The 27472-nt window shown below is 46.5% G+C and overlaps 1 protein-coding gene across 3 annotated transcripts in view; it reads right to left on the reverse strand.

Annotated features, from left to right (window-relative positions):
* Window positions 1-344: 344 nt before the first annotated feature.
* Hnrnpul1 (heterogeneous nuclear ribonucleoprotein U like 1) overlaps window positions 345-27472 on the reverse strand; it is a 36168-nt gene continuing 9040 nt past the window's right edge. For all 3 annotated transcript variants that reach the window (XM_052761002.1, XM_052761000.1, XM_052761001.1), the window contains exons 4-15: window positions 26448-26521; window positions 25123-25262; window positions 22736-22835; window positions 20394-20506; window positions 14205-14471; window positions 12550-12672; window positions 12325-12453; window positions 5736-5904; window positions 4914-5210; window positions 3583-3869; window positions 1987-2178; window positions 345-1503 (exon numbers count right to left, since the gene is read on the reverse strand). In XM_052761002.1, coding sequence (XP_052616962.1) covers window positions 1387-1503; window positions 1987-2178; window positions 3583-3869; window positions 4914-5210; window positions 5736-5904; window positions 12325-12453; window positions 12550-12672; window positions 14205-14471; window positions 20394-20506; window positions 22736-22835; window positions 25123-25262; window positions 26448-26521 — 2008 coding nt within the window. In that variant the 3' untranslated portion in view covers window positions 345-1386. The remainder of the gene's footprint in view (window positions 1504-1986; window positions 2179-3582; window positions 3870-4913; window positions 5211-5735; window positions 5905-12324; window positions 12454-12549; window positions 12673-14204; window positions 14472-20393; window positions 20507-22735; window positions 22836-25122; window positions 25263-26447; window positions 26522-27472) is intronic.

Here is a 27472-nt window from a genome sequence, read left to right on the forward strand (position 1 = left end):
ATCTTTGCAGCGCTTAGGGTCCCTAGCACTGTCCAGGATGGTGACAGAGCAAGCAGCTAACACATACATGGGAGGCAGTGCAAGACTGCCAAGAGCAGCATCCAGGCCACGCCTCGGGGGTGCTGTTGGGCAACACACCTGGGGATGGCACTGAAGCAGCCTGGTCTCTTCCTTACAGGTCCCATCTGTCTGTGCCCTGCCCGAGGAGCATCTGGGTTGTGTGAGCTAGAGAACCATTTTGTTTAAATGAATGAGTGAAGCACTTCCCCCTCCGAAGGCCTCCCATCCCAATTAAAGGCCAACTGCAGTAACACTTCAGGGCTTCAACCCTGCTTCGTTCCTGATAGGAGGTGCCATGTCATTTATTGAAAGAAAATAAAACAAAACAGGGTAAAACATTTCTTAATAAGTGCAGTTTGCTAAAATCCAATTAAAATATATGGGTGAAGGGGAAGTGAAAATAATCAAGGGACCACTAAAACTTAGGAGGTCTGGCACCTGCAAGTGCAATGGAGGAGTGGTGAGGGACTTTAAGGTCTAAAGGGAAGCCGGCCCCACCCCACCTTCCCTTCACCCTCTCACCCACTTAAGCCCACCAGAAACTACCAAGACTCCTGGAGTAAAAGGTTTCAAGTTCAATAGTCACACTCTCTCCAAATACAAAAAGCAGTTACAATCCAACTGAACACAGATGCTTGTGAGCAAAGTTACGGGGAACTGAGACATCATATAAAAAGTTAGGTTAAAGGTGATTTTGTGGTTTGTTTCGAGGTTGTGGCTCTTCCTCGGTTACCTGAACTCAGCAAAGAAATAGATATTTGATGAAGTATCAACAGCTGACCCACAGTAAAAACAGACAAATTCTAAAAATTAAAAAAAAAGCATAATTACCAAAAAATATGTCGCTGCTTCCTACCTCTGCATTTTGCTTCTTAAACTTTTTTTTATTAAAGTTTTTGATTTTTTTTTTTTTAAATCCTGAAAAGTAGACAGTAAAACAGCTCCTGGAAGAATTTACAACCAACTGCATGAGTATGGGAAGCCAAGGGGCTAAAGCAGGGTAATTAGGGGCAGACAGGCAGGGGTCCTCCCCAGTCACTGTGGTAACCAAAGGAGAGGAGACTTCTTTAGTCAAAAAGGCAGGGAGAGGAGAAAGTGGAAGGGACAAAGATAAAAGAAAAGGTCACTGCTGCCTGTTTGAATCCAGAGAAAAAAAGCCTGGCCTGTATAAAGGGAGAAGAAGCCCCTCTGGAAGAAGTGGGCTAGAGAGAGGCAGCCCTGGGATAGCTCTGTCCCCAGCACCACAGGACTCGGAGGGGATGGAAGGGGCCAAGGCAGGCGCTAGTAGGAGCGGCTGGCACGGGCCTCTGAAGGCCCCAGCACCGGCTACTGTGTGCTTGCGCCCCCCTGCGTGCTGCCCGAGTAGCCTCCATAGTCGTAGCTCCCGTAGTACGGCGGCCACTGGCTCTGGCTCTGATAGTACTGGCTCCACTGCTGGGCATACTGGGGAGAGAAGAGAACGCCAGGTTATGTCCCCGCCACTCCAGACTGTTCGTTTGCTCCTCTCATGGTCTCTACCCTCAACACAGGCGTCCTTTGACAGAAACCAAAGTGCTTTGGAAAGATAAGGGCTGACTTGACGTCACCTAAACCAGCGATCAGGGAATGCAGTCCTGATCTCCAAGCTTGCTGGCTGTCCTCTGCAGACATGGTGGCTCCAGTACCAACTTGGAATAGCACTTGGCACCCCTGGCCATGGTGTCAGAGCAGGACTCAGCCCAGCCAGGTCAGTTTGCTGCACTGGGGGCCAGTGGCTACACACCAGTTATTTATTAGCCAGTGAATACCAGTTTACCAAAGGTTTTTTGAACACTAGCTTGAGGCAAGCAGCCACCCATGTTTCAGGAATAGGCAGGAAACCAAGTTTGAATACACACCCAAGAGTGCTCCCAAAAGCCTTACTGGGAAGGCCTATCTTGTACTTACCTGCTGATACTGGTTATAGCTGGGCTGAGGGTAAGTCTGGGCAGTGGGTGGTGGTGGTGGGGTGTAGGGGGCAGGATTGTAGGGGCCATAGCTCCCATAGTTGTAGGCAGGTGGTGGTGGAGGCGGAGGCGGTGGGGCTGTGTAGCCCTGGGTGTAGCCTCCTTGGTTGTAGGGTGGCTGGCTGTAACTAGGCTGGGTAGAAAAAAAGACAAAAGCTCCATGAGAGACAGCATACACTGGTATGGAGGCAACTTCCCCAACAGAGGCAACTCTGTGCATAGCCAGGATGGGTCTGGGAAGCAGCAGATCCTAGGCCTGAGCTCTGAGGCCTGAGGGCAACAAGTTACATGGTACTTCTAAACCTGCTTCCCAGTCTACAAAACCATCTTGGCACAGCCACCCCCCTCTGGCCTATTGTGGACGTTCAATAAGCTTGTGGCCATGATGACAATGGACTGACCTCTGAAACCATAAGCCACCATTTCAATAAAATGTTTCCTTATGAGTTGCAGTGGTCATGGTGTCTCTTCACAGCAACAGAAACTCTAAGACAAGGAGTTTCCCATGTACATGACAGATGGATCATTAACTCATTCAGTCTCCTTAGCAATTCTGGCATCACTTTCATTAGCTCTATTTTACAGCGCTGGGACTGGAGAGACGGCTCAGTGGTTAGAATACTGGCTATCTTGTAGAGGACCCAGGTTTGGTTCCCAGCACCCACACAGTGACTCACAACTGTCTGTAACTCAGGTTTCAAGGGACCATTCTCTTCTGACCTCCGCAGGTACTGCACACACACATATATACACACACAAGCAAACATTCACATATATAAAATCATTTTTAACAATAATCAATCTTAAATCCCAGTGAGGCTGCTGGGCCAAGTCCACACTACTAAAATGACTAGCTGAGGTCTGCCTGGTCCCAGAGCCTTCATTAATCAAACCTCACAGGAACTCCTAAGTGAGTTCTAGTCATGTTTCTGGTCCTTTATGGGGAACACAAGGACCAGACGGGGTCAAGCTATCTGTCCAAGATCACAAAGCCAGGCTCTGGAGCTAGGCTTTGAACTTAGTCTTGCCAAACCCCTAGGAAATGTTTTGGCTAGATGGCATCTAGGAAGCACTCAGCTGTCTCCTGGCAGCTGCTCCCAGCTGCTTCTTGGCATGTAAAAGGTCCTTAGGAAATGGCTGTGAAATAAGAGACTGCTCCGGTTCACAGAAGTACTGTCTTTCTAAGAACTGGAACAGGGCCTGGAGCTGCTCAGGGACAAGGTTCTCATCTACTTTGGGACCCAGGCCTCCCATGATGGGCAAGAGGTGACTTCACTGAGTGTTTTCTTATAGACCCAGTGAGGCCAGTGATATGACCTTGCTGGTAGGACCCAAGGCTTGTAGCTACCTCCAGCTTGGGGGTCTAGCCATGTCTAGTGTTCAACACAGCTGAGTAGCTGCAAAACTAAAAGGGGGGATAGGCTGCAGGGAGAAGTGCAGACCGGTGGCCAAATAATGTGCTGGTGATACATCAGGCCTGTTCCCCTCTCCTCTATGCAAGTGCGTATGTGTACACATATACACATAATGACCTCACCTGTGGAGGGCTGTAGCTGCTCACTGTGGGGGTGCTGGTATTGGCACTGGAGCCAGGGATGTTGCTGTTTTTGTTGTAGCTGCTGGGCCCTGGGGGGTTCCGAGCAGGGCTGTAGCTGGGTGGTGGTGGTGGCTGCTGTGGTGGTGGTTGTGGCGGTGGTGGCTGTTGTGGTGGTGGCTGTTGCTGGGGAGCCCGGTTATAGCTGCCTCTGTTGTTGGAGTTGTTATCCCGGTTGTTGTTACCCCAGCGGTTTTGGTTGTAGCTACCGCCTCCGCTGCGGTTGAAACCTGCATTGAAAAACCCCATGTAAAAGAGGCCTCAGCATGGCTATGCCCAAGGTTGAGCTCAATAAAGCAAGCAAATGCAAGTGATCCATTTGAGCTTCCCCTAGGCCCTTGCTACACTTCCTTGTCCCTGCCCTGACCCAACACCTAGAGGTGTTTGCAGACAGGTCTATGTCTTCCACTGGACTGTGAGCTGGCAAGGCACAGATTATCTTGGGTGTGTCCAGCTCTACATAGCTGTTCAACAAACTAAAAAGGATGTTCAGGAAGGATGCTAAGTCACAATCGAGTTCACTTCCTCACAGAAATCCTCCACATGCTAGGCCAAGTGGCCTTTCCTGAGCCTTTGTACAATTGTTTCTTGGACCTGAATCCCACAACACACCAAAACCAGGCTCAGCAGGGGACCTTCCTGAGCTGCTTCCTTGTCTACAAGAACATCCCTGACCACTGAAGTAGGGTCTAGGACAGGATCATTTTTTTTTTTTTCCAAGTTTTGTTTCAAAGACACATTTTATTTTATGTGTGTGTGCCATATGTGGCTGGTACACAGAGGTCAGAAGAGGGGATTGGATACCTGGAGCTGCAGTTACAGGGAGTTGTGAGCAGCTCAATGTGGTTGCTGAGAACTTGAGCCCTCTGGAAACTGCTGGGCCATCTCTCCAACCCCATGTTTGTTAATTTAGGATCGTATTTCATTTTAGACACCACGCTTATTATGAATCTTGGCTTTAGCTCCTAGACTCCCAGCTCAACTTAGCTGTGTGATCGTAGGCAAATCAACTGCACTAAACTCTAAGAAACATTCTTCATTTGTTTTTAAACCAAAAAGCAGTCCTATATTTGCCCTTTGTCAGATCTAAAGATGGAATCTAAGATTCCTCAAAGAACCGTGTGGTCAGACAGGGGAAGACGAGCACAAGAGACCACAGTGTACTCGGGAGGCTGGGCAGTGGAAAGGTCCAGAGGTTAGAGTAGTGACTCCTGCCAGCCCTCCCCCACAGCCTGGCCTTGGGATGAAAGGATGGAGGAGGTAGAGTGTCTCACCTCCTCGGTAGTTGCCTCCTCCTCCACCACCGCCACCACCACCTCCTCCCCGGTTCTGAAAGCCTCCTCTGTTGCCTCCAGGGGGGCCTCGGTTGTCATAACGCTGGAAACCACCGCCGCCACCCCCACGGCCACGGAAGCCACCACCTCGGTTGTCAAAGCGCTTTTCTGGGGGTGGGCCGGCCTTGCGGCCTTCTTCATTGTACTGCCTCACCAGCTTGTCTGCTTCCTCTCGCTGGAGCTCGATGAACAGAACCTCATCCAGGAAGTCCCCAACATCAGGCAAAGTGAAGTTGGCTAGGAGGAAGTAAACAGGGAAAGCAGGTCAGCACCTTCTGACACCTGGCCCTCCTCATCCTCTGACAGAGCACGAAGGTTGAAGGAATTCTAAAGTGAACAAGACAGGTTAAGACAAGACCCCTCAACTGCTTGGTGTGAACACTGGCAGGGGCTAACCAAGACTCTTTCCCTCCCTTTACCAAAGAGGACTTTGGGTCCCTCCACCCTCACCTCCAGGAGCTGTGGCGGCAAGTACAGCCACATCCCTCTTTCTTCCACTGTGGAGCAAACTGAGGCTTGCCCAACTGGTGGGTGCCAGAGGCCGGAGATGGTGCAGGCCTTTCAGCTTGGACTCTACACAAACTTTTCTTCATGACACCCATCCTCATCTATCCTGAAAGTTCTTACCCAAACTGAGACCAGGAGCCTGTTCCCTCATTATGTGAGTGATGGGAGAGACAAAATAGAAACAGAGGAGAGCACAGAGGGAATCATCAGGAGCTGGGGTGGAGGTGGGGCCCCCAGGAGCCACTTCTTTCCTACCTTTCATTTCTAAGACTGCATGATCTGGGACATCTTTGCCTTCTTCGTCAGTTCTCTTTATTGTGCGGTCCTTTAGGTCCTCATCAGTTGGACAGATTACAATAGCTTTCCGCTGGAAGCCTTCAAACGGTCTCATTTTCCGTCTCTGGGCTGACCCATAAACATTTGTCTAAGGGTAGGTAAGAGGTGAGAAATGGGATATTCAGAGCTGTCTCTCCTGCAGGGCATTCATTATGTAGGGCAGTGCCGAGAAAGGGGTACTAGGGATCCTCCCAGCAGACTCAGGAAATAGCTCTTCTTCACTTTTTAGACCCATGTCCCAAATGAGGTGACTTAGGAAACACAAAGAGGTCGACTCATAATAGTTGGGCTTTCCTTATTAATCCCATTTGTTACCGGCACTGCAGTTCACAAATCCTTCCCCTGTTCTCAAAGGATTATGTGCTTGCAGTAAAATGTTCCATACAAGGTATAAAGCTTAAGGGAAGAACCTCTCCAACCATCCAGCATGGACCATACTTCCCAGAGTAACACTGGATTCGAATGTACACTTCTAGAAGTACTTATATCTTGCTTAGTATGAACGGGATTGCTACTGCATACACTCTTCTGAACTCATAATCCTCCTGCCTCAGCCTGAGTGCCAAGATTACAGTATTAGTTCTAAACGTCTTCCCTGCCCCTCCCCGCCCCCAGGGGGCAGGGGGGGTGTTGAGACAAGATCTATCATGAGACAGCCCTGGCTGTCCTGGAACTCACTGTGTAGACCAGGCCAGCCTCAAACTCAGCGATCCGCCTGCCTTTGCCTCCCGAGTACTGGGATTAAAGGCGTGTGCCACCGCTGACCAGTGTTTCTTTTAAACAGTTCATTAGTGGAAAGGACATAACCTACCAGTCTTTCTGACAATTGTGTAAACTGCTTCCATCAGCACCTTAAACCTTCTCTCTTCTCAAACACTGGCCTTACCCACGAGTCTACTCATGGAGACTAACAAAGTGACAGCCTGTGCTTTTCCAAGGTGCAGCTGGCTACTGCTTTGTTTTCCTTCCTTGAGGCGGTAGGCAGCTGCCTCCTGGGCAGGCGCTGGCAGAATACACGCACTGACTGAGAGCAGCAATAACAACATCCAGTGACCAACACCCACCATGTGCCAGTCAAGTCCTTTACCAGGACTGGGAGGATGAACAGAAAGCAAGACAAGGTATGAGTGACAGCTATCAGACAGCAAACGCCTCCATGAGAGGTGCAGCTTGGAGAGCCTGGCTCTATGTCAGAGCTTCAGCCTGCTACTCTGGATTGACTTGGTTTCTGGCCCTGAGAGGGCCAACAGTATGAAAGCCTCATGTTCACTACTGTGAAGATAGAATGAGTTTATGTCAACGGAAGCTCTGGGCCCTGGTTCACTTCCAGCACTCAACAGATATGAGCCACCACTGATAACGGGTGGGGTGCTGTGGATATTTATATCATGATGTTGAAGCAACCCAGACCAAAGGGAAAGGTTAAGCTGTTGCAGTCTCCCAAGTGGAAAAACAGTGAGGCAGGCAGAAAGAGCACAGGCTTTGGAGAAGCTGCGTGATGAAATCCCAGCTGTGCCATTGAGAATCTGTGAGTCTGTAGACCAGTCCCCTAGTTAGTCCGAGCCTCAAACTGCATCCGAGAGATGGGATCACAATGCCCTCCTGCTGCCTCTGGTAAGGATTTGCAGATGTGAAATTTTGTGGCATGTGGCAGGGAAGGAAGCCAGCCACAGGGTGGATCTCAACATACGGCCAACAGTGATCTGAGAGGCTTCCCAATGCAAACACCAGGATAAACTCAGCCTGAGGACAAGACAGTACAAGAGATCTTACTTCAAGAGGTCAGAGGCTGGGGCACCATCACAGAGTGCTGGGAGATCCAAGCTGTGCGTGCAGCTGTTTGGTCCTAAACCAACGAGCTCCCTGGACTAATGTCCATGGCAGGCTGAACGTTCTTCCCTACTCCCAGAACTTCCTGAAGGAAGCACAGCGATGGAATAGAAGGCAGACACCTACATACTGTGGCTTTGAATAACAAATGATTTCAAGACAGAGATTATATATAGTTACAGGGGTAAAGCTAGGTCCTACTCAGTACCTACACTAAAAGTGAAGCATCTGGCTTCCTTCAGCAATACTGTTAAGTTTCCACCTGACACAAAAGCCAGAATGGGTAGTGGGCATTAGGATGTACGTGGCCCAGGCTATTTGCTGATTACTTGGTCCATTCGTCTGGTGCCCACAAGTGGTCCTGCTCTTACTCCTCTAACCTGGGAGGCAAAGAGAAACACATTCTGGATATCTGCTATGGCACACTTGCCCTGTCAAAGTTCCAAAGGGACAAAGAGCAGTAACCCTCACAAAGGGGCCAATCTCTGTAGCTTTACAAGAGGGATGAGGGTAGAGTAGCCTGGACTCACAAGTGGCTGACCTTTGTCTGGGATGGGGTGTGACTCTAAGGCATGTCCTTGAGCACTGAAGTACTGAGGAGTCCATTCTGGACAAGTTCTAAGAGTCTCTATCTCCCCTGCTGCTTCCTGGGCTTGGAGAAGGGAAGAAGAGCCATGCAAACACTCAGCTTTCCTGGAGGAAAGGAATGAACTTCTGGTGGCTGTTACCAAAGCAAACAATGAGGTCAGAGCCCTAGGGCGAGCCCTGCACTATGTGGTCTCTGGGGGCTCTGGGGCTGTTGCCAGGAGACAAGAACAACAGGGAAGTCAGCCTTTCCAGTCTAGATTCACTACCCAGCTCCTGCTCCTCCAGTCCCACAATGCTGGAGGATGTCAGCTCTAAGAGAGCAGCCAGGGCCTGTTTTCAAGCTGTAAACTACCTCTAACCTAGGCAGAAGGGAAGATGGTAAGAGTGGGGGTTCTTAGACAGGATGCTGGATTAGTTCTGATGTGGGACAGTGGGGCAGGGGACACAGCGGACACAGGCGGTAACTTCTGCTGACATTCTAAGCTCTTTCAGAAGGCCTGCTGTCTAACCTGTCTGCTCTTTCTTGTCCTGCTCAACAGGGCCAGTCTGGCAGCAGAAGTATAGGTGGGCTCCAGAGGAGCACATCTGGCAAAGAAAGCTTGTTCTGGGTTGAGTGAGGTGAATCCCAGCGGACGGAAGTACACACACAGGAAGAGGACTGGTCTGAGTGCCAGAAACCAAGCAGGCTTGAGGCTCTAGGGACAGTGGGGTGGAAGATAGAAACTTCCCTCCAGTGCCTGCTAACAAGAGGCAGTACTTTGGGGCTCTGCTCTAGCCCTAGGTTTGTGTCAAGAAAAAATGTGGCATCTGCCAACAGGGACAAGAGTGGGCCTAGAACCACAAGTTTTTTTGTTTTATTTTGAATCTGGGTCTCACAATGTAGTACTGGTTGGCCTGGAACTCAAAAGATCAGCTTGCCTTTGCCTCCTAAGTACTGGTATTATGGTATGCATCATCATGCTCAGCTAGAACCAAAGTGTGAGTGTGAGATTAAGTCAGAAAGTAGTTGTATCCAGTCCTGACTGACCAATGCCCAGCCTGGCCTAGGCCCTGACACACTCCTGGAAGGGTCCCATAGACTATAGCACCCAACTCCAGGTGGGTAAGACAACTTCATTATCACTTGGAACACACAGCTCATGCTGTGTATTCTGTTTCAAGGCCCTCTGATAGCCTAGGGACAGGCTAGAAACCTCATTCTATAACAGGGCCACCTGAAGCCACAAGGCTCCCCTGCTCCTCCTGGGGCTTTCAATAGCCAGGCATTCTTGGTCATGTTCCTCACCCCAACACCCTTGTACACATGACCAACCACCTGCTCTGAGGACAAGGCTCTGTCTGTTCTTCAATTCTCTTTACCCAGGCCTACCTTCTGAAAGACTTTCCTAGTTCCCACTACAGACCCAACTACCCAGCATCCTGCTACTTGGGAAGTTACCAGCACACAATCTTGCCCAACTTTAGGGCATGCTCCTTCCTTTATGAGGTCTTTGTTTCTCTTCTACTTTACCTCAATTTTTTTTCCCCTGAGACAGGGTTTCTCTGGGCAGCCTCAGCTATCCTGGAACTTGCTCTGTAGACCAGGCTGGCCTCAAACGCAGAGATCTGCATGCCTCTGCCTCCCAGGTGCTAGGATGAATACCTCTATTTTTGATGTTCTAGATGTTTCTCTCTGATACCCATACAATCTGAAGAAGCTGCTGAGATCATTATGGGATGAGAGCTGTGCCTATCCAATACATTCTAGTGCGGGGCTGGGGCCTGGCAAAGGTACAATCTTGGCTGCTCAGTCTCACCAGGCTTGTACAGGTGAGTTCTTTTCCAAGAATAGACACGTCTGAGGCTGGCACATATAATAGGTACAGAAGAGCTAAATGTAGGGAGTATGACTTGGGCTGAGAGTCTGGGAACAGAGGTACTCCTATGCATTATCAGCGTAACCCTCACAGCAGAGGCTGTGGGCAATGCCAGGATCTGTTCTAAACCTTTGCTTACATTCATGCAACATTCCCTTTCTCATAATCTGAATTTTCTGCAACATATTTTCAGAGTTGAGGCTAAAACAGGAAAAACTAGTACCTTTAAACGCCTTTCTTGGCCTCCTTGATCTAGAGCTTTAGCCCCTGGCTGCAGCCTTGGGTTAACTAGAGAACCGTGTTCTTTACTTTGGAGAATGGTTGGTCTGGTTCATACAGCCTGATGTGCATTCCTTCTGCAAGGTCAGCAGGCTGAAGACCATAGGCAATCTAGTGCAGCCCTGGTCCTGACTCCAGCTCCAAACAAGCCAGCACCTGGTAAGAAGGCTGAGGACTCAGCTCTACTTTGTGCCTGACTAAACTGCAGGACAGAATGGCACACAGTACGCTGAGTGTGCTAATTTGACCAGCGAAATTAAAGAACAGGCAAATTCTTTCTGGGGACCCCAAAAGAGGAACCTTAGGGTATTAACACTCTCAGAACAGTAAGTCCAATTGGGTACAGACAGACTAAAATCCCAAAAGAGCTTAACAAGAAGAGTAGGGCAAAGTGAGCTGGGGAGCAAGTGAAGACATAGTTTGATTGGAGAACACTTGTCCAGCATTTGTAAGGTCCTAGATTCAATTCCCAGTACAAAGAAGTCAAGGATCTCCAGAGAGAAGGTTGAGTGGACCTTTCTGACAGGACTGGACTAAAGAAAAAGTACACTCATATACTTTCCCCAACTGGTCTGTGAAGGATCTCAGTTCACATGAAGACATAGTTCCTAGAGATTTCCTTCCCAGCATGCCAACCACCAATGCTAGTTACCAGCTCTTTTCATCAGGCCTTTAAACTCAAAGTACCAAGCAGTCAGTCCACACGTATAGGAGGCACTTCAGCCAGGTTATACGGTGGGACTTTAAAAGGTGTCCTGCTTGTTTATTCTTAGGTGTCACCCCCTTCGTGCCCCCACACCCCCACCCCCTTGAGAAGGGTTTCTTTGTGTAGCTTTAGAGCCTGTCCTGGAACTTGCTCTGTAGACCAGGCTGGCCTCCAACTCACAGAGATCTGCTTGGCTCTGCCTCTGCCTCTTGAGCGCTGGGATTAAAGGCGTGCACCACCACTGCCTGGCTTACTTATAGGTTCTTAAGAGAGCATGAATGTAAGGTTTAACTACAGATCCAGAGACAAGCAAGTAAACACCCCTTGCTGCTACTCCATAAAGTCTACATGACAAATGTCAAGTACAAAGCTACATAGGCAACAAACACGTGGAACTCATTAGAGACAGGGATCCTAAGCTATTTTCAGCCACTCATTCTTTTGACAATGCCGAAACCATGCATATTTTTAATTCAAACTCAAAACTGACCAAACCTTAACTGAAATGTAGATAGAATACCATGAGTTAAACATGTGCTCTCCACTCATAAAAATGTGGCCAGCAGCTAGACCACCCCTATTCTGCAGAGCAGGTAATGACATACATCAGTTGTCCCGAGATAGGTCCTGTGAAGGTGTGGGGCCAATAAGCTTTCCATTTTGCAAACTAGGATGCCGAGATCCACAGGATAAAGCTGGCTGCTCACAAATGCAGAGCTAGCAAGTAACAGAGTTGGGGTTCAAGCCCAGCCTATGAGGCTTAGAAATCTTTGCCTCTTGGAGAAATGGCTCAGTGGTTAAGAGCAGTGGTTGCTTTTCCAGAAGACCTGGGTTTGACTCCCAACACCCACATGACAACTTACAACTGTCTGTAACTCCAGTTCCAGGGGGTCTGATGCCTCTTCTGGCCTGTGTGGAGCCAGGCATGCATGTAGTATATTGATACACACTCAGGCAAAACACCTACACACATAAATTTAAAAAAAAAAAATCTATGCCTCTTTCATTTGCCTATGTGACTTTTGTCTAAGAATGAATGAATGAGCTAATATGTCTGGGTCGTGGCCCTAACCCCAGATAGGGCTTAGAAAGCAATGTGAAGGGTCTATAGCCACACCTCGTGTATGGTGTTCCCCTGGCCAGCACAGCTGCTACAAAACATTATGGAGAAATGAGAAAAGGGCTGGGGAATTTCTCACGCAGTGACTAGGCCTCCTTCCCTCTCCCAAGGACCGCTGGTCACAAGTACCTGATCGAGAATGTAGTTGCGTTTCTTTCGGGCAGCGATCTGAATGAGGCGGTTGAGGCACTGAGTGGCCTGCTGGATCAGGACATCCCAGCGGCCAGCATAGTTCCGCTGCCGACGCAGGCCCATCACCTGTGGACAAGAGGTAATAAAAGGCAAGTGAACCTAGGTACTGGACAGCACCCAAAAGCTGGGAGGTAAGTAAAGTGAGCCATAGGTCATCCTTACCCGCATCTTATCCATGATGGCATTGGTACCCAGAATGTTGTACTTCTTAGAAGGGTTGGAGGCTGCATGTTTGATGGCCCATGTGGTCTTGCCGGCAGCAGGCAGGCCCACCATCATCAGAATCTACAAGAATAGGACAGGGAAGGGTGCTGTGAAACAGCAGCAGCATGTGGCATGGTGGCATAGTGCCACCCTGGCTTGATGGTGCCCATGATGATGACTCTGACCTCCTGGTTGCCTCTGGAAAATGGAAGCAATAGCATCTATCTCAGTGCTGCTGTTGGGAGTCAAAGACAAGGCTTGTCAGATTCTGAGTCTAGGATCTGGCATAGGTAAGCACTAAGTCACGTCCCACCAATAGAGGTTATAAAACGATGACTTTTCCCTGCCAGATGTGACCTTGAACCATGGACAGGTATGGGAAAACTGTACAGTCTCAAAGAGTCTGAAAATTGGAACTGAGTTGTGCCCATGGGTCATGAATTCCATTTAATCTTTATATTTAGAATTCAACAAACACTACATGTAACCTAAATGCAGAATAAGGGGAATTAATCTTTTTTGAGGCCACTAATATGTTAAGTCAGGTGTGGTGGTATACACTTATAGTCCCAGCTACCAGGGAGGCTGAAGCAGAAAATGACAGGAGTCCAGGGAGTCTGAGGCCAACATGGATAATACAGCAAGACTGTCTCAAAGAAAGATGTATAGAGGGAGATTTTCATGCAGTAGGACACAGACCATAAAATATGTAAAATGACAGGACAGCAAATTGTTTGCCACGAGATCTCAGTTATAAATGGAGAACATCAAAAACAGGATAAACTCCAAAATCTTCAGATAAATTTATCTATAGATGGTAGAATTATGGGAAATTTAAGATTTCTATACATTTCTTAATTTTTTAAAAAACAAATAAAAAATGTTTATGAGAAATAAATAACCAGAGAGAGAGAGAGAGAGAGAGAGAGAGAGAGAGAGAAATAAATATCCTTTTTTTAAAAAAAATTTGCATTGGTGTTTTGCCTGCATGAGGATGTTAGGTATTCTGGAACTGGAGTTACAGACAGCTGTAAGCCACCAAGTAGGTGCTGGGAATTGAACCCAAGTTCTTAAAGAACAGCCAGTGCTCTTAACTACTGAGCCATCTCTCAATCCCTGAGAAATACATATCTTAAGAAAAAGAGCCACAACTACATCATCTGGTAGGCTAGAGTGGGACTGCTATGAATTCAAGGCCAGCCTGGGCTAGAGACCCTGGCTCATTAAAAACAAACAGAGACAAGGATCGCCGGTACAGCTCCCCAAGTCACTTGTCATGTTCTAAGCCCTGAGTGGAAGGGTGGAACTGCTCAGCCTTCTCCAAGAACACTGGGTATCAGAGTATGTTGCTATCCCATTCTGCTACGAGGAAGCCTCTTTTCCCCAGACTCCGGCCTCACTGGAAAGTAGTGAAGTCACTTCCCTTTGGAACTTTTTTTTCAAAACTGCTTTTCAATTCCAATCTCAACCCCAAGGAGCCGGGACAAAGAAGCCACATGCCCAAGTTTATTCAAATTTCTGTCCCTTTCACCACATACAAGCTACTTAGTTTCCCTCCTCTGCCTTGGATGGCTCTGGAGAGGCCACCAATTTAGTCTTCTGGTCCCACTTACCTCACATTCTGCTTTGCTCTTTGGTCCAATGGTGCCCCGGATCCGCTCACTGAGGGGAAGGTGCTGGATGAATGTAAACCCTGGGAGAATAGAACAGTAGGGCTCTGCCCTCTGCCCAAAGTTAAATTCCACAGCACAATTCTTCACCAGGACATGAGGGTAGAGGGCCTGACCCCCTAAGGCTTCTTTCTGGATTCGGAAGGCAATGCCCATCCACTTGCCATTCTTTGTAAAAGAAAGCTCCACATCATTTCCACATTCAAAATCCTAAGAGAAAAAGCCAAGGGTAAGCCGGTGTGATAGTGGACATCTGTAATCACAGTATCTGGAAGGCTGAGGCAGGAGCATGAATTTTAGACCAGTCTGGGCTACATGAAGTCTTATCTTAAGAACAAAACCACAAACAAATGCTAGGATACTAACTGTAATCACTTAGCTTAAGGCACTGGGACTCACAAGAGAGTCAATACAGGGAGTAAACAGCCATTTTTCTGGACCCCAGTGCATTCTTCCTTGGCACACACACAAGTTAGGCAGCACCAGGCAAGGTTCAGAGTCACTTACCCAAACCCTCTCTTTACCAAAGACCTTTAAGCTGGTAACATATTTGTCTTGTGCTTAGGATGAGATAAAAATGAATGCAAAGGTTATCGTGCCTTATCCCCCAAACAGACAGGGCAGCCCGTACAGATAGAGATGAAAGAAGCCAGACCTGGCACTTTTAACAGCTGAATCCAGCTCTAAAGATGTAGCCTCTTGTTCATTCAATACACATTCTTAGAGTTCTCACATTGTCCCCGGTACATGAGTGTGTTGATCTGGATTCCATGGAACTAAGGGGCCAATGGAGAATCCAACAAGGAGTCTCAGTATTGTAATTCAGGAAAACCTCCCACGGGTTTCTTAGAGGGAACTTATGTTAGGTCTCAATCAGTAGATGGAAATGAGCCACATGCACAAACCTTGTGGAAAAAGAATACAGGCCAGGCACCCTGACACATAAAAGGCAAGTGAAAAGTAATCTCAGACACACAGGGACAGACTCATTTATTTATTTACTGAGTTGCTGAAATTTAGTGGGTCCTATTTTGTGGCCTTAAGCAAACTATTTTATCTTGTCTCTCTATGGGGAAAAGGTATTTGTGGTATTTAATACACAGGGTCATTGTAAGAATATGATAGGTTAGTGCATTTAACACACAGGAGATGCATGTTGGAACTGAGCTCTCACTACAAGCTGCCAGGCACTGTAGGTGTTGGGGGCTGTGCTGGAATTGTGGAGGAAGAGCCATGGCTCCTCCTTAAGAGTGTGACAGGCTCTCCCAAGTTCCCTCTGGAATTTAGAAGCATTGCTGATGGTGGAGCAGAGCACTGACTTGTTTTAAGCACAGTGGCCTGGCCAAAGCTGCTCCAGAAAGGTCACTGTAGGTGCTGGAGAGGAGGTTATAGTTAAGCTTCAAAACTCAGGATGAGACAGCACACTGAAGCCAAGTATAAGTTCTAGTTTCTGACAAAATAGTACAGGATGTAGTATTCTTTCTGAGATTAGGAGACCACCTTAAATGTTCCCTTGGTTCCCATCACTTTTGCTCTAGCATGGAAATGAATAATGTGGGTGTCGCCTGCCTTGGGCACCACCTTTATTAGAAGAACCACCACAGGGCAAAGAAACCAGCACCCGCAGCTAACAGGCTTACCCACACAGCCACCTGTCCAAGGCAGGGTTGTTGATAGCACCTGCTGAAGACACAGCTCAGTGCTGCCCTCTAGCTGCAGTAACTCTACTTCCTACTGTTGAAATGCACCATCCCTTCCCCACTTGGAAAGCTGCTTAGTCCTTTCTCTTTTGTCAAGAGATCCTATACAAACATGGTTCCTGTTTCCTCCATCCTCATTTTTATAGCCCCTTCAAATGCTCTGCTACAAACCTCTTTAAAGTTACGACATCCTCTAATAAAAGGGAATGGGATGAGGAACCTTTCTTTAAACAGAGCTGGATTTTATTAAGAAAGTTTGAATACAGGTTTATGTATGAATGTTAAGGAAGAGAAAGATGCTCAAGGAAAGAGAGGATGTGAACTGTCCAAGAGACGGCCCCTCGATGGTACAGTGGCTCACACCTGTAATCCCAGCACTTGAGAAGTAGAGGGAGGAACAGGAATTCAAGTGAGTTTGAGATCCTGTCTCAAAAACCAGATTAGGGCCGGGCAGCGGTGGCGCACGCCTTTAATCCCAGTACTCGGGAGGCAGAGCCAGGCAGATCTCTGTGAGTTCGAGTTTGAGGCCAGCCTGGTCTACAGAGCAAGATCCAGGAGAGGCACCAAAACTACATGGAGAAACCCTGTCTCAAAAAACCAAAACCAAACGAACAAAAAACAGGTTTGGTGGTACAAGTCTTTAATCTCAGCACATGGAAGGCAGAGGCTGGTGGATCTTTGTGAGTTTGAGGTCAGCCTGCTCTTCATAGTGAGTTCCAGGCTAGCCAGGGCTACATAGTAAGACTCTGCTCCAAAAAAAAAAAAAAAAAAAAGTACTCACTGCTGCTCTTGCAGAAGACTGGACCACCTGGGCTCAGTTCCCTGTACCTACACAGCAGCTACAAACTGACTGTAACTCTAGTTCCAGAGGATCTAATGCCCTCTTCTGGCCTCCACAGGCACCGCATGCACTGCATGTACATGGTGTACAGACATACATGCAGGCAAAACATCCAGATACACAAAGTAAAGTAAATCTGGGCCCAGAAAGATGGCTCAGTGGTTAAGAGCACTTGTTTTTCTTGCAAAGAACAAAGGTTCAATTTCCATCACCCAAGTTCTAGCCTCCAGGGATACATACACAGTACACATACATACATTCATGCAAAACACTCATACACATAAAAACAAACAAACAAACAAAAAAGCTAAAAGCACCAAACACTCTCCTGAAATCTTTAAACTAGGTAGAGATGACCTGTCGGACACTGGATAGAAGCCTGGAGTTCTGTACTGCCACATGCCTGCAGAACATCATGCTGAATCAAGGGTTTGGAAAACATGGTCAGATACTAACGTCTTCAACTTGAAAGTGCGGTCCTAGTGGTAGCTGGCCATCAATATTTGAAAATATGGGGCTGATGAGTTGTTAAGTAATGTTTACCAATGAAGCTTGAGGATCCAAGTTTGGATACCCAGGCCCTGGGTGGAAAGCATGTGGTGTGGTGGCATGTACCTGTAACCTCTAAGAGTGAGGAGGGGACAGGAAGATCCCTTAAGCTTGCGGACCAGCTAGCCTGGCCAGAATGATGAGCTCCAGGTTGAATGAGATTGACCCTGTCTTAAAAAAGTAAGGTGGAATGTCAGGTTTGGTATCATATGCTTTTAATTCCAGGATTAGGGAGTCAAAGGCAGGGTAATCTTAGTCTTAGGCCAACCTGGACTACACAGTAAAACCCTGTCTTAAAGTGTACACATGCATATTCCCACCCTCCACTATATACAACTTATAACCAGAAGTTAAGTTAGGAAGAAGCACTACATATATAGTCCATAAGAATGCACAGATGTATGTGAAAGTGCTCACGTAAGCACAGCAAAAGCTGCTCCAACGGGGAAGAGACAACTGTATAGAGGTCCATACGGAGGGTTACAAATGTCTCTGTGCAACCCTGGCAAGTGACAAAATGACAAGTATTTTCTTTGGCATTATCTCTATGTCTACCAGAAAAGAGATATCAGGGAGCAACAGAAAGACCAGCTTCTAAAGGAGGGTACTCTGGCACCTTCGCCATAGCTGATAAATCCTAAGGAATAAGGCTCCATCAACAATGGTGGTGAAAACTAGAGACAATACAAAATAAGAGCCCCAATCCAAAAACAAAGAGGGCCTTTAGGTTTCTGTAGCCCTAGGAAAAAGATCTTAAGACACATAATTAAGCAAAAGGTAGAATAAATATGCCACCTTTTATGTTAAAGAAACAAAATAAATGTCCTCTCTCTTATATTCAGATTCACCCTAGAACAAGTGGCTCCTATGTGCAGCTGGGACATACGAAACAATGGGTAGGGGGTAAGAGCTATACTCTTTTATTGTTTCTCTCTTTAAATCACATGAATTAATTTTAAAAATGCTTGAGTTAGCTCCATATCACTTGTGTGGACACTGGAAGATTATCAGAATATACTATTAAATGGAAAAACTGTATTCAAGACTGTAGAATATAACCATCATTAATTTTTGTCTAAAAGTGTTTTATTAAAACAGCATGGTATGGTGGTTGCATGGCTTTGAGTCCCAGCACTGGGATGCAGAAGCAGGTGAATCTCTAAAAGATAGAGGTCACCCTAGTCTATATAATAAGCTCCTGGCCAGAGTTAGACTCTGCTTTAAAAAAATAAAACAAAGGTCATAAATGAGTTCCAGGAAAGCCTGTCTCTCTTTCTCTCTCTCATACACACGAAGGTCATACAATACCTAGGAAGGCTGGGAATCTGTTTCAGACTAAAGGAATCAAGACAGGGCAACAGAAAGTAACACATCCTGGTCGGCTCTCAACACCCCCCCAAAAAACTCAATTGCACTAAAACAAGCCAACGGGACAACTGACATAATTTCAATGTGGGCTACACCTTTAACAGTAGTATATCAATCTCATATCTGGGAAACAGTTAAGATGGCAGACTTAAATATACATGAAATATTAAGGATAGGAATGCAGCCTACTCTCAAATGGGTCAAATACACACACACACACACACACACACACACACACACACACACACACACATACACACACACACACAGCAAAAGTGGTAAAAGGTCCTATAAATTCTTTATTCTTATTTTTCTAAAGTTTCTGTTTTGTTTTGGGAGTGATGGAGTCCTTTTCCTTTGTGTTTTTACTTATTTTTATTGTGGTAGTGGTGCATGCCTTTAATTCTAACACTTGGGAGGCAGAGGCAGGCAGATCTCTGAATTCGAGGCCAACCTGGTCTACAGTGTGAGTTCAGGACAGCCAGGGCTACACAAAGAAACCCTGTCTCAAGAAAAATGAAACCAAAAATTTTACTGATTTGTTTTTTTTGTTTTTTGGTTTTTTTTTTTTTTTGAGTCTCATGTAGTCCAGGCTAATCTTAAACTTACTATGTAGCTGAGGATGAACTTAAACTCGGGGTCCTCCTGTCTCTACCCTCTGAGAGCTAGGATTATAGGCATCACTGCACTCAGTTTCATGCAATGATGAAGACTGAACCCAGGGCTCTACATACTCAACAAGCACTATCTACTGAGCTGCTTCCCCAGTGCCTCAAAGTTTGAAACAAGTTTCCAAGCTAAAAAAAAGAACTTTCTTTTAAAAAGGAGTTATGTGAACAAATAAGCACAGAAGATAATACCCTGAGGACGTACGTAGCCTCTGGGCAGTCCCTTTCTTCTCTGGGGCCTCATGACACAGTACACAAGGCTGCTGTGTGTTCACAATGCTAACTGTACGAAGGGGTGCTACCGAGCACTTACTATGTGCCACCTATTATTCTAAGTGTTTGGAATGGGTTAAAACTCAACACAAAAGAGGTAAGTACAAAGATTCTTATTTGGAAGAGACTAACAAGGAAGTTGTCCAGGGCTGTGAGCCTAAGACCAACAACAACTAAGCTCAGCAAGTCTGGCTCCAGAGCCTAAAGCTACCACCCAATCAGTGACTGCTGGTTACTGCTCTCCAGAACTAATGCAGCAGCAAAGGCTTCCTCTAGCTTCTGCTTCCGCTCTGTCAGAGGGCAGTGCATGACAGGAAGTCAGCTCAACTAAGGTCAGTTCAAAAAACAATTTGGAAAATAAGGTGATGCCAACGGGGGCCAAAAGCTAACACAATGCCTTTGAAAGCAGACTGGCTATTTCCCAACACAGGGAAGAAATTCTCAAGTTTGATTAAAATGTCACTGTGGTAACCAGACAGAGGGAGTTGTGTACACTTGAAGTCCTCAAATCTTCATGGTACCACAGTCAGCTCTGCATAAAGACAAGAAGGGAAAGGATGGCAGAATCTCACACAAATCAGTAATCCCTACTCTGGAGGAGACAATATCAAACCATCAGAGAAAATAACATGGATAGAGTGGCTGGATTAGCATAGACAACAATACAGGTATCCTGAAAAAGTCTACATCAGGCACCTGGCCCTGCCAATTCCCACAGGCTGCCAGCACTCACCGCAAAGCAGCCAATCACATCGTTCTCTGCAAATTTGTCTCCGTAGTTTTCAAAGCGGCTATTGGTAGACTTCTTCCCTGTGCCTCCATAACCATAGGAAAAAGGCTCTTCACCTGAAGGAAGGCACAGGCAGGTTAAATCTCTGATGGACACAACACCTTCACAGCTGCCACAGTCATTGCCCTTACTATTTTGAGACAGTCTCACAGTATAACCTGACTGTCCTGGAACTCACTCTGTAGGCCACAGAAGTCCACCTGCCTCTGCCTCCTGAGTGCTGGGATTAAAGGTGTATGACACCGTGTCTGGCCACTACCACCATTTTAAAACTAAGACAAAGATAAAATGAGATGACTAATTCTTTTTTTTTTTCCCCCCTCAAATTAAGTATTGCAGAATGTCCAGGCTGGCCTTACATTCTCAATCCTTCTGGATAGCCAGGACTTAGTTTATCTCTGCACCTGGCTCTGACCTATGATTCTTTTGTTTTGTTTTGTTGAGATTGGGTCTCATGTAGCCCCAGCTTGACTCAAACTCATTATGGAGTCAGGTCTGTCCTCAAACTCTGATCCTTCTGCTTCCACAGCCCAAAAGTTGAGATTTCAAGTGTGTGCCACCACTCCTGAACTGATTCTTCTTTTACAGACTTTTAAACATTATTTTTACCCATGTATACGTGTGTGTGCACCTGCCTGCATTTATGTGTACCATGTGGGTCCAGGTGCCTGGAGGTGGTGTTATAGGTGGTTGTGAGCTGCCTGATATAGGGGCTGGGAACCAAACCTAGATCCTCTGTAAGAGCAACAAGCACTGCAACGCCGCACACCCCTCCCCCCCTCCCCCCAGGGTTTCTCTGTCCTGGAACTCGCTCTGTAAACCAGGCTAGCCTCAAACTCAAGAGATCAGCCTGTCTTCCGAATGCTGTGATTAAAGACAGGCTCCATCACCACCAGGCAAATGATTTTTTAAAAAAAGATTTTTTTGGACGGATGGAGGGGGTTTGAGACAGGGTTTCTCTGTGTAGCTCTGGCTGTCCTGGAACTCACTCTGTTGACCAGGCTAGCCTCGAACTCTGAGATTTGCCTGCCTCTGCCTCCCGAGTGCTGGGACTAAAGGCGTGCGCCACCACCACCATCTGACTTAGATTTATTCATTTTTACATGCATGGATGTTTTGCCTACATGTATGTCTATATAAGGGTGCCAGATGGAATTAGGAGTTACAGACAATGTGAGCCAACATGTGGTGCTAGCAATTGAACCTGGGTCCTCTAGAAGAGCAGCCAGTGCTCTTAACTGCTAAGCCATCTCTCCAGTCCCTCTACCTATGATTCGTAAATAAAGAATGCTGCTACATATAAAAATAAAAAAATAGTAGTTATTATTATTATTATGTATGAATGGGCATGCACAGGGAGGTCAGGTGACAATCTTGCAGAGTCAGTTTTCTTCTTCTATTTTTACATGGGTCCCAAGGACTGAACACAGGTCTTCAGGCTTCTGTACCAAGTACTCTTACTGGCTGAGCCATCTCACCAGCCCTTACAGCCCTTAACTTGATAGATCTTGCTGTGTGTGTGTGTGGTGTTGAGGATTAACCTAACATACCTACTTTTAAGGATTTGTCTAAAGTTGTCAAGTAATTACAAGAACAGGAATTCAAGCAAAAAGATGCAATTAATTTAAATGAGCTACAAAAGGAAACCCGTTAAATAAATACAATAGGGTTGGGATGTAGCTCAGTGGTAAGAGTTTTTGTGAGGCCTTGGGCTCAACTCCCAGCACCCACTACAGAACAAAAAAATAAAAAGTTATAAGATAGAAAATTATGCATTGGCTAAGAAACCATACTTATTTTCAATATTTGGCCCATTATATATTAGAAGAAACTAGACTATATAAACTTCATAGCATGACCCAGTTTGAGTACGTATAAAAACCAAAAGGAACATCCAGAAAATTGCAGATTGTTACCGAGCCCCAGCACCTTATGAAAATTCAATCTCTCAGCAAGCAGCTCCTGCTTCTCTGCCAGTGAACCTCACTGTCTCAGCTGCTTCTGCTTTTACTCTAGGTTCTACTCTGGACAGAAAGTTCATAAAAAACTTAGCAGGCCTAAGAATTTATTTCAGGATGGTGGAAACAGTTCTCTGAATTTACTCTGAAAGAGCCGCTCAGTGACAAGTCCTCGAGTCCGGCAGTGACACGAGCATCAGCCACACCCGTCTCCAGTCCAGGGTAGACGTTCTCAGTCCAATACTGGGAAGAGCAGTTTAGGAGCCCCGAGAATCCAGGGGCAGGGTGATCACTCTATACTGAGGACTGCCTGGCTGACCTTCTTACCTAGCTGAGTGCTGCAAGAGTCCAAGGACCAACCAATACGGACAACGTGGGGGTCGGGCTCTGTAGATGGAAGGTGCTTCACGGAGATTTCCTCATTGATCTGAGGACAGAACACAAGAAGGCTCAGGATTGTCTCAAAGCTGCTGGATTATCAGGCAAAGTAGGAGGTAAGTGTATCAGGCAATAAACAGTGATGGTGCTTCATGCCTGTAATCTCAGCACTTAGGAGGCAGAGGCAGGAGGACAGCCACAAACTTGAGACCAGCTTGAGTACACAGTGAGGGGTGAGGCCAGCCTGGGCCAATGATATCCTGCCTAGATAAGACAGACAGACAAAAAGAGAACTAAAACAAACAAACAAACAACTTGGTTGCTGGAAGAGGAACTCATGCAGCTCCCAAGAGCCTGTTGTGATGGCAGGGACTCTTTTTTTTGGGGGGGGGGGGGGCCAGGGACTCTTAAGGTGCCACAGAGTGCTTCCAAATACCCCACCCCTCCTTTTCAGTTTTAATACTTGCTGCAGGGGAAATAAACTTCCACTGGACAAAGCACTTGCCTAGCACGAATGAGGCTGTGCGCTGGATCCCCAGCATCATAAAAACAAGACAGAAGTGCACACACCTTGTAACCATGCACCTCTAGATCATCCCTAGGTCTTAGGTGCCCAAGTATGTACAGTGTGGATTTGGAAGGACACTGAGTGCAACAATTTTTAATAAAAGCCAGGAAGAAAAAGAACAATAAGGAACCAGGTACATTATGGTCCAATGAAGCCACAAAACCAATTAAAAAGATGAGGCAGGGCTAAGGTAAGAGTATATAAAAACATCCAAGACACAATAGCAAGTAACAGAAGCAAGGAAACAATAGCACACTTTTTTTTTTGTTTTGTTTTTCGAGACAGGATTTCTCTGTGTAACAGTCCTGGATCTCACTTTGTAACCAGGCTGCCAATAGCACATTTAACATCCCTGTTGCCCTTCTCTCCCTCTAAACTCCCTTTAAAGGGAAGGAATAGGGTGGGAGCACAGGAGCATGTCTACTTTTTAATTCCATACTCTGTACTACCTAATTACATCACAGTGGCGGCTACCTGGTATCCCTATCTACCAGAACTGGTCTATAGCTTTAGAAAGATACCACATTCCACTGACTTGCAGACATTTTTCATATCTCTCTGTGAAAGAACAGTTCATCTTACAATCCACAGAAGAAAGCCATGTAGTTTGACAGTATTTCTTTTAACTGGCACATTAAATACCGTGTCAGTCAGTAAACTAAACCTGTCTCAGCTGCACCTCTAGCCTGGGGTATCAGAGTACTTATTCATGGTAACAATGTGAGGATTGATGGAGATAATCCACACAAAGAACCCAGCACTGATACTGTGTGTGAAGGGCTCTACAGATAAATAAGTTTGGATATACAAAGAATACACAATTTTTTTCTCCAGTGCTAAGGGTGGAAGTCACTTCCTTGAGCATTATTCCTTGTGCCCCAAAGACTGCTAGTATATGTGATCTTGGGGGAGGCACACAGAAAGGACATGCTAATAACTTTTGCCTTTTAATTCTACAATCTGCAAGTTGCCAACTCTTTTTTTTAAGACGTATTTCTTCATTATGTGTACAGTGGTTCTGCCTGCATCTTTGCCTGCACTCCAGAAGAGGGCACCAGATCTCATTATAGATGGTTGTGAGCCACCATGTGATTGCTGGGAATTGAACTCGTGACCTTTGGAAGAACAGCTAGTGCTCTTAACTTCTGAGCCATCTCTCCAGCCCAAGTTGCCAACTCTTGTTCCACAGGAACAAACACTATTGTCATCAACTTGACATAGAACTTTGGTAACGGCCAATGCAGGCAGCTCTCTCTTTGCCCTGCTCTCTTCCTCTAGCTTCCCTGTAAAGTAGTGGTATCTGAGTCCACTGTCCTTTTTAAAACCACACCTATGGAGATTATGTATGAGTGTACACCATGGTCAAAAGGACAACTTTAGGTTGCTGATCCTCTCCTTCCACCATGTGGGTAAGGGGACTGACTGCAGGTTGTCAGGTGTGGCTGCAAGTGCCCTCACCTGCTGAGCCATCTCCCCGGCCCCAGAACCCATTCTTTCTTTGAGACAACCCATTTGGCCATTTTACAAACATCACCATTACTGTTTGGCTTTGTATTACCTGATGCAAATCCCACCATAGAAAAGAATGATTGTCTACCTTTTCTGAGACAGTGAGGCTGTCTGTGATAGTTCATCATATTTTTGTTTGCTTGGGCATTGTCTAAGCTCAATCTAGTATCTTGCAGTCACGGCTCTGATGAAGGTGGCTGGTGACAGGCTACTCCAGAGGACAGACCTGCTTTCTGTCTTGTCTATCTTTCCCACTCACCTTCATTTCAAAACATACACGCCCCCTTCTGACCCCATAGCTGGCACGGGCTCCTGACCACAGGTACGCAAAGCCCTCGATCGTCAGCGGATAGCCACTACTCCGGTCTCGGGCCACTTTGAAGTGCAGGTCGCAGTTATCTGTGGAGGAAAACCCCAGAAAATTGACTGTTGTTTGGGGTTCAAGGATAGGCTTCAGGAAGTCCCTCAGAAATTGTAGTAATTACCTTTGAAGGGAATGTGTCACAGCCTAAGGAGAGTGTCAACAACCTCACAAATTCAAACAGAGATTTTAAGATGAGGTTTACTCCCAGCACCATACACATTAACCTCCTCCCAGTGCTGACTGTTTAAGAGCAGATTTCTGTTGCTAGCTGTGGTATGAACATCTGACCTGAACCACACCTGCCATCCAGGTGTAGCACAGGTGGTCACGTCCCATCTCATGCATAGTGCCAACTCTGTAAAAGCCAGTCACAACTTCAGGGAATCCTTTCCTTACCACCTTGCCCCCAAGGTGCTCTCATTTCTTGGCAGGCTGAACACTACTGTCAATACATCAGCATTTAATCATGTGCTGCCCTGTGGACCACTGCTACCCAACACTTTTAAAAATGGTTAGTTGTCTTTGATAGCTTGTGAGAGAAGAGAATGTCTGTGTCTTTATCCCTCACCAAAACACAAAGCCAGCACTCTATAAATAAGAGCTACGTAATGAAACACCTGTGTTGATAAAGTACATTGTTCTTAGAGCCGAGTAGGCTGCTGGATATATGTGAAAACAGACTCACTGGCTCTACCATGTATTGACTTCAGTGGCCCAATCCCTCCATAATCATCTGTCAGATGCATAGTCAAGGTGAAAGCCACTTAGTGCACTGGAGGACAAAGTGGCATTGGTTTCACTCGGAACGTGAGCAGCTGATGGAAACTGGCAAGTCAGTTATCAAAGAGTTAAGTTTCCCTAGCAGCACTCAGATTCCTGATTAGAGACAAACCCCTTGTGCACACAGGGTGGTAGAGGGTTTTCATACTCCTTTTGGGACCTTATCCCCGGAGTCTCGCTGGACATGCAGAGGTAGGAAGGCTACACTGCTCCTCTTTTTGAAGAAGCAGGGAGAAGTAGAACAGCTTGCCTAGGACCCGTCAGCTACACTTAGGAGTAGGCCTGACTCCACACTAACGCCCTGGTCTAGAGCTGGGCTGGGGCTCATGGATGGAACAGTGGCTCTGGATGGTACTAGAAAGGGATGGTGGAGATCCAAAGATGGCCTTGCAACACAGACTGCAAGAAGGTCGCATCAGATGCGCACTTTCAGGACTCACATGTGTCAATGGCAACAAGAGTGTCATCAAAGTCATCTTCATCCTCTTCAGCAGGAGGCTGAGGAGAACGGCCCCTGTGATGGAAAGAGGGGTAAGTCATGAAATAGCTGGAGATATGTGAATAAAATTTTTGCTGAGATTTACAAGTGGCTCACAACCACTTTCTGGATCACCATTTCTTCCCAGGTGCTATCAGATACCTGCCGAGGGCAGTGAGTATTAACTCCCAACATAAGAAAAGGACAAAGGACTGCTCTGTATAAAGAAGGGCAGCAGAATCAATCATTCAAGGAGCTTTTTCAGATCTTTCTCTCACACCCTAAGATTCTAACCCATATTCTGCACTGTGTGAACTGCTGCCCTCACTGAGTATTGCTGAGGGGAGGCCACAGTACTCAAGCTGGGACAGTAAGGGCAATGAAAGGCAAGGGCCTGGACGTAATTACAATGCACCCATAGATCAGGCTTCTTAAAATCCTGCATCTGAAAGGATATGGTATGACCCACTTTTTCCAGCCTCTCGCTCTCTTTAAAGTGTCCTTAATCATGAACATGTTATCTTTCTATAACATAAAAAAAGGTATTTTGTTAACACACTGGAGTTCTGCTGTACAGGAGCAACAAAGAGGAGAAGGCTGAGCCCAACACTCAGCCTCTGCTTGGATTTGCTGACACTCTTCACAGCAGGAGGACTTCTAGGGAAGCACCATCCAGCCCTGCCAGTCCAGGTTAGTCTCTTTATTTACTTAAAGACAGGGGCTCTCAACCTAGCCCTGGCAGGCTTGGAACTCACAGAGATCCACCTGCCTCACGAATGCTGGGATTAAAGTTATTGCACCACTATGCCAGGCTCATGGCATCTTAAGTCTACCCTAGCAAGCTTTCCCTGACAGCTCCAAATTAGAGCTAATGTCCCGCCTCTGCTCTTCATCAGCTAGTAGCTCTGGTCTAATCCATTCGATGTCAGTTCCTTGTCCTAATTTCAATTACAGTTCAGGAGATCCATGCCAGTTCTTTTCTTCGGC

This window comes from Peromyscus californicus, unplaced genomic scaffold, assembly GCF_007827085.1.
Source record: "Peromyscus californicus insignis strain IS unplaced genomic scaffold, ASM782708v3 Scaffold_4__1_contigs__length_199733344, whole genome shotgun sequence".
In the NCBI taxonomy this organism is placed as follows: domain Eukaryota; kingdom Metazoa; phylum Chordata; class Mammalia; order Rodentia; family Cricetidae; genus Peromyscus; species Peromyscus californicus.